This window comes from Nansenia antarctica, assembly GCF_963989245.1.
Source record: "Nansenia antarctica genome assembly, chromosome: 1".
NCBI lineage: Eukaryota > Metazoa > Chordata > Actinopteri > Argentiniformes > Microstomatidae > Nansenia > Nansenia antarctica.
The window spans coordinates 67,060,316-67,067,684 of NC_137674.1; the positions used below are offsets into that span (position 1 = coordinate 67,060,316).

The following is a 7,369-nucleotide window of genomic DNA, read 5'->3' on the forward strand; positions in this document are numbered from 1 at the left end:
GCGGCAAGCTGCCATGCAAGGCGCCGGCCTGCTCATTGGGAGCAATTTGGGGTTCAGTGTCTTGCCCAAGGACACTTCGACATGTGACCAGCCGGGGCTCGAACCGCCGATCTGCCAACCTTCCCATCATTAGACGGCGGCTCTACCTCCTGCGCCACAGCTGGAAACACAACACTGCCTGGGGGGTGTTCCATCAACATCACTAAAGGAAAACCCAGGCTTATTTTTGATAAGTCTCACGAGATTTATCAGAATAAGCCTGGATTTTCCTTGAGCAATGTTGATGGAATACCCCCCTGATCCTGACATAGATACTGAATATCCCAACCAGAGACTGTATGCATAATACATGCATGTGTACTGTGATCATGCCCTACTATTCACCCTCCAGAGACCTCCGCACATCCCATAATATGGGACCATGCATCAGAGACATCATGCATGCAGTCGCATGGTGCAACCCTGCAGTAGTGTGCATCCAACAACACTCACATGCAAACCACTTTCACATGCACACACACAGCTTGCCACCATGAAAACATGCAATATCTAAACAAAGCACTTGTCAAGAAGATAAATGCACAGTACCTGTAAAGGCTTCCACTGAGTACACTTTATATACAGGACACACTCACACACACATATACACACCACACACACACACACACACACACACACACACACACACACACACACACACACAGACCTAATTATAGTGCCAGTGTGACTAGGTCTCTGCTGGTGAACACCGGGGTACTTTGTGCCTCTAATCCGTTGTTATTAATTATGTCTTAAACAAACGGTGTCAGCACTGAAAGTATCCATGGCAACTGCAGGCTGGGCCAAGCTCACAGAGAGATGCAGTCTGTTGCTCACCAGAAACGTGTGATGCCTCACATAACCTAACACTGAGTGAAAGCAGCGCCCTCCTGTGGCTCTTTCCTGCATGTGCATGTGAGATACAGTAGCCTACATCCAAGTGTTCATATTCTGCTTCAGAATCAGAAAAAGTCCTAAATTGTTTTGATTGCTTTCAGTCTTAAAATTAGGGTACACTTGACCCTTGACATGTCATATGATAGGAAGAGCTATAAGCACTGAACTATGAACAATGAAAATGACAATACTATGATGACAATGACAACACTTTCATGGCTGCACATCCCTGGTTAATGCGATCACTCTATAACCTTTGCACTACTGATGTTTACACTACTACCTTTGCGCATACTGTATATTGCACATTGCACATGTCTCCTGACATCACTTCTTTTGTACTTTTCACATTAGATACTGTACATAAACTACCTCACTGTACATAGCTCATAACTGTATATAGCTCATAACTGTACATAGCTCATAACTATACCTCTAAACTAAACTGATGTTTACAATACCACCTCTGCACATACTGTATATTACATAGTTACACTACCAATCTTGTTCTATTTATGTTGTCCACTTCACTATTTGCACTTTTGGTTGGGTACGTTGACTCTAACCTTATCTAAAAACTACAGCTACACAGCGCCATCTACTGACAATAATTGATAAGTAGAAAGAAAACAACCAACAACTATTAAATTGCAATCTTTTATTTCTCTTCCCTGCGCACATAATGTGGACATAATAAAATGTGTTATCACACCCCAATCATAACAACACACACTGTACATGTGCAAGATGCTATGATTGGAGACATACAAACAGGTTTCCAACTGTAAACAGTGTTCGGCTCATTGCCTGATTTGTAACATGACAGATCCTAAGCAATTTGACCAGACATGTTTGCTTGTAATTGTTCGACAACCATAGGATCATACGATTATCGGATAGAATGCAACTAACATTTAAAGCTAATGTAAGGCAACAAATACAACGTCCTGTTTATAAACAGAATATAAAAAATAAAGAATGGAATGATTCATTAGCATATTATTTTCTCTATAGCCAATGAGACCCTGTGATACTAGTAACACAAGCAGTGCTGCTAAAGACCATTATTGGGGGGGCAGCAGGAGAGGTTAGAGAGGCAGGTAGCCTAGAGGTTAGAGAGGCAGGTAGCCTAGAGGTTAGAGAGGCAGGTAGCCTAGAGGTTAGAGAGGCAGGTAGCCTAGAGGTTAGAGAGGCAGGTAGCCTAGAGGTTAGAGAGGCATGTAGCCTAGAGGTTAGAGAGGCAGGTAGCATAAAGGTTAGAGAGGCAGGTAGCCTAGAGGTTAGAGAGGCAGGTAGCCTAGAGGTTAGAGAGGCAGGTAGCCTAGAGGTTAGAGAGGCAGGTAGCCTAGAAGTTAGAGAGGCAGGTAGTCTAGAGGTTAGAGAGGCAGGTAATCTAGAGGTTAGAGAGGCAGGTAGCCTAGAGGTTAGAGAGGCAGGTAGCCTAGAAGTTAGAGAGGCAGGTAGTCTAGAGGTTAGAGAGGCAGGTAGCCTAGAGGTTAGAGAGGCAGGTAGCCTAGAGGTTAGAGATGCAGGTAGTCTAGAGGGTAGAGAGGCAGGTAGCCTAGAGGTTAGAGAGGCAGGTAGCCTAGAGGTTAGAGAGGCCGGCTAGCAAATGGAAGGTCGCTGGTTCGATCCCTGCCTCAGGAGGGAGCTGGATGTGAGCTGGTGACTGGAGGGTTGCTGGTGTCATATCTAAGGTGCCGTTGTAAGAGCAAGGCACGTAACCCCTAATTGCTCCAGGGGCGCTGACTATCGCTGACCCTGTGCCTAGAGCAAAAAATAAATGTTGTTGTACTTTGTACAAGATAGTGCTGTATTTTGCCTTGTGAAAGATCCCTTTTGTTCCTGTACTGTCAGAGAGAAAATGTTCTGCTCTTCCACTATGTAAACGTGCAATTTCAAGCTATGATAAACCACAATATACAAAACAATTACATGCATGGGCAAAAGCAGGAGGACTATATATAGTACAAGTTATTAAGGAGCATAGAATACATTTGTCTCTGCGTCAAGCTACCCCAAATCTTCTTCTCAAATGATAAAAAAAAGACACTCCTAAATATACATTTCTGTGTAAAAGATGGAAATTAAATATATTTTTTATAAAATACGACATACTCTACTCTATTCTATGTTAAAAGACTCTCGCAGAAGTTTATCTGGTCTGAGATGTCATTGGTAAAACATGTAAAACTATACACATTTTAGCAAAAATGTGCATTTAATCTAAACTGTCACAGGATAGAAGGTTACTGTATTACTCTACAGTATATTCTGACAAAGGCACTTGTAATAGACAAGATAAGAGAAAAATATGACAAAATCCTAGTACACTAGAAAAGATCAACGACAGCGGATGACAGGGTTGTGACTTAGCGTTTTGTGTACGACTCCTTCACACCTGGGACGCTTCACTTGGCTTTGGCGGGCTGCTCAATAAGCTTCCCCTTGTTGTACTTCTGTCCGATCCCGTAGGGTACGTGTGCGGCGATGGTTCCCAGTTCCTTGGCGCCCTCGACGTGGAACATCTGGTCATCAAAGAAGATGTGCGGACGGATCTTCTGCAGGAGGGGTCCTTTAGGCGCCCCCGCTAGGAACAGGGCCTCGTCCACCTCCAGCCCCCAGCTCCTCAGGGTCTTCAGCACGCGGGCCCCCGAGCTGGCCGCGCTGCGGGCCGTCACCAGGTAGGTGCGGATGGGGCAGTTCATGCGCTCATCTTTGGCGTAGAACTTCCTCTGGAGCTTCCCGAGGGCCTCGAGGAAACACTTCAATGGACCCTGAGAGAGGAAGAGGAAGAGGAGGTAAGAGGACCGGTGAGGAAGAGGATGACTGTTGTCCATGACCCAGTCAAATAAATGTGACAGCAGCTGGTGAAAGCGGGAACAAGTCGGTAACCGACCAAATGTTCAGACTTTTATCCTGTAAAACGTAAATAAATGTCAACGTTGTTGAAAATCAATGACACACACAAGCCAAAACACTCCAATGCAATGGATTCGGTGAGACCTAGTTAGTGTATAGTAGTCGGGATTACTCACAGAATCCATTGCATTGCTATATTTTGGCTTGACTAGCGAGTGTGTCATTGATTTTCAACAACGTTGAAATTGATTTACATTTTTCAGAATAAAAGTCTGAACATTTTGATCGGTTGCCGACTTGATGCCCCTTTCACCAGCTGCTGTCACAAATATCAATGTGAAACTAACATGAAAAGCTAATACGACATTGTAATGGACGACTTTGTTGCTACACTTCTATGCATTCATAATCACCTGTGCAAGAGGCTTGTTCTCAAACTCCTTCTCATGCTCAAAGAAAGTGTCCAGGCCGTGTTGTTTCACGATGATCTCTGACTCGTCCGAGAAGAGAACAGCGTCGCCGTCGAAGGCCACTCTCAGCTGCGTGTCACATAACTGGTTCTCCACGTTTGGAGTAAACATGGTGGCAGCAGCGATGCCTGCAGGAGAGGATGACATTATCTCGGGTTCAACGACAACAACTGTTTCTACTGTAAATCATTGTCTGTTGTTTAGATATCCAGTAGATCCAAGCAGGGACTGATGTATCACCTACCCTCTTCAATGGCTTCGGAGACCTTCTCAGAGTCTTTGGAGAGGTACAGGTTGGTCATGTAGGCCTTCAGGTAGCCGATGGGACTTTGTCCTCCGGTCATGCAGAACCTCTCTATCGTCAGACCTGTCAAGCAACAAGAAGTATTCACTATTTTACTGTACATATCTCGTCCTTGTCTGTACATATCACACTGTAGGCCTACATGGCTTTTGCACTGTTGCATCTGGCTAGACAGCGTTTCGTTGTCTTTGTACTTGCACTCTGCCAATGACTATTAAACTGAATCTGAAGAAATATTTCGAACCTGATGACTGAGAAAATTAGAACCTGCAGTACAACTGTGTAACAACCAGGCGGGTAGTATCAAGAATTACAGTTTCTTTTGAGGGTAGAATACATATAAATAACAAGCCAGAAAGCCGGAAGTCCATCCATTCATTCATTTGCAAAAAAATCATCCTGCAACTTGCAAAAGCAGCAGACTTTGATTGATTGATTGATTGATTTTGATTGAAAACTTTATTAGAAGATTTGCAGAAGTAGGTACATGAAAGTACATATTACATACAAGGTCAACTAACAGGATAAAAACCCAAGAAAGCCACTGGCTTATTTCAATTGGGGTCCTTGATTCTCAATTCATCGTTACATGTAAGACAGACAAAAAAAACTAGTACTATCTACAAGATAATACAGACAAATAACTAGTACCGGTACTATCTACAAGATAAACATACATCCATCATGGGAAGAACAATACAACAAAGCATAAGGTATGTACAGCGGGTAGGACAGGTGGGGACATACACCACAGGTGGGGGCGGGGGACAAAACACAAAGTATGTACAGTGGGTAGTTCGGGTCTTTTAATCAGATTTTTGATTTAGAGGGTCCAGTTACGGATTGCAGCCTCCTGTAAATGTTTTTTGAGAGTGGTTTTGAAGGTGGGCAGTGTTTTGCACTCCTTTAAGATTATAGGAAGGGCGTTCCACATTTTTACTGCATAGTTTGCAAACGAGTTTAACCCCTTGTTTGTGGTGCAACGCGGTTGAACGTGGTTCGTGGAGCTTCCTCTGGTATTGTATGTGTGGACGTTGTTCACTTTTTGGAAGTATGTTGACAGGTACTTGGGTGTCTTTGTGGTGTAGCGTATCTTGAAGACCAGGCCCAGTGCAAGCTGCTGCACTCTGTCAACTACTCGTAGCCAATCAAGGCTCAAAAAATGAGCAGCGGTTAGATGTGTCCTAGGGTTGAGGCCTAGCAGAAGCCTAACCAGTTTATTTTGGGCTGTCTGGAGTCTTGTTTTTTGGGCCTTTGTGGTTCTATAGTACCATGATGTTATGGCATAGTCGAAGTGACATTGAATGAGAGCTCCTGATAGGGTCCTCAGTGTGTTTTTACTGACAAGTGAGGATATCCTGTACAATAATCTAGTTCTATGGTTCACTTTTTTGATTACTTTTGCTGCCATTTTATCTCCGGAAAGATTTGCCTCTAAGATGGAGCCCAGGTATGTAATATTCTCTTTTCTTGTGATATTAATGTTACCCACTTTTATTTTGAAATTTACAGCCTTTCTGAGTTTAGATGGGGATCCGTATAGGATGGTTTCAGTTTTCACTTAATCCCCTTCAGTGGTTTTGGCTGAGAGACAGACGTGTTCTACCGACCATAGTGATTGATGCTGTTGATGAGGCGAACCCCAACCTGGGCGTGGTTGTTAGTCATCAGGACGATGTCAAACAGCTCCTCGCTGTCTGGGTAGAGGTCCCTCAACCGAGAGTTCACCGTCATCAGAGCCTGTGAGGACACAAGGATTAAAACACAAGGACACACCTGGCTTGGGTGTAGAGCAACTGGGTCATTGCATCACACTATTCAATGCCAAGTTTCAACATAATGCTACTTCTCTCTACTTTACTTCTCTCTTCTCTAGAGTTAGGGTAATCTATCTGTAGTTAATCCAAATAAGGAACTGGAATTCCTTGGGAAATTAGCTGGTTAGCCGAAAAAACAACAAGGGATTTGTGATGTTGTGAAGTAAAAAAATCTAAACATAATAATAAAGATAATAATAATAATAATAATAACCTCACTGCAGTCGCAGGCAGAAACATGCAGGGCAGGTAGGCAGCATACAGGGTAGGTAGGTAGGTAGGTATACACACCTTTACAAATGGAAACGAAGCTCCTGGCTTCAGCGGCTCGTCCTCGTGTTCCTCCTGGTAGAGGACGTACTTCTCCAGACCTTCATCCTCGTAGATCTTCCTCTCCTCCACCATGTTGAACAAGGTCCTGGAGGAGACGGCGATGGTAACTGCATATTTCGGTTTGGGCTGTTTGGAAGACAACATACCGACAGTTTTACCAGGAACGGAGCAGACATTTTGTATGTGGAAAACACGATCTGTATAGTAGCCTAACATGGAAAATAATAAGATATACGCTGCATAGATCACTTACAGGTCTGGGTGTCTTTGTTTTTAAGTTGTCAAAAAAGGCTTTAGCTGCCGCCCACTCCTTCTCCTCTCCAGGGTCTTCAGCTGCATTAGCGGCTGGTGGATCTCTTGGCTTTATTTCACTCATATTTGACCTAGAATGCAAAGGTTCAGTCAAAAGAAAGTTCCGCCGTTCTGAGATCAAAACCACCAGGAAACCGCCAGGCTGCGGAAGTGTTGAGATGGTTAGGATGGGCGTGTCTTTACCCGTGACGCTGCCGTCTTAAAGGACAGGTCAGGTTCAGGTTCCTTCTTATCATCATGTTATTATCCATCCCGATGTGATCATCACACACGTTCATTCTTCAGTGTAGTAGGCCTACGGGGTTAGGGTTAGGGTTAGCTTACAGGCCCTATAG

General features: G+C 43.9%; 1 protein-coding gene across 1 annotated transcript; it reads right to left on the reverse strand.

Moving 5' to 3' along the window:
• Positions 1–2,333: 2,333 nt before the first annotated feature.
• On the reverse strand, positions 2,334–7,136 carry nt5c1bb (5'-nucleotidase, cytosolic IB b). The gene is made up of 6 exons (XM_080536479.1): positions 6,976–7,136; positions 6,681–6,848; positions 6,183–6,312; positions 4,513–4,635; positions 4,212–4,396; positions 2,334–3,713 (listed from the first exon to the last, which is right to left on the reverse strand). The coding sequence occupies exons 1-6, from the start codon at positions 7,096–7,098 to the stop codon at positions 3,348–3,350; spliced, it is 1,095 nt and encodes a 364-aa protein (XP_080392605.1). The 5' UTR covers positions 7,099–7,136; the 3' UTR covers positions 2,334–3,347.
• Positions 7,137–7,369: the final 233 nt, after the last annotated feature.

Coding starts and splice junctions, on each gene's coding strand:
- nt5c1bb (XM_080536479.1), bottom strand. CDS start 7,098: ATGAGTGAAATAAAGCCAAGAGATCCACCAGCCGCTAATGCAGCTGAA. Junction 6,313..6,680: donor CTTCGTTTCCATTTGTAAAG/GTGTGTATACCT, acceptor GTGTCCTCACAG/GCTCTGATGACGGTGAACTC. Junction 3,714..4,211: donor AGAACAAGCCTCTTGCACAG/GTGATTATGAAT, acceptor TTCCTCTCTCAG/GGTCCATTGAAGTGTTTCCT.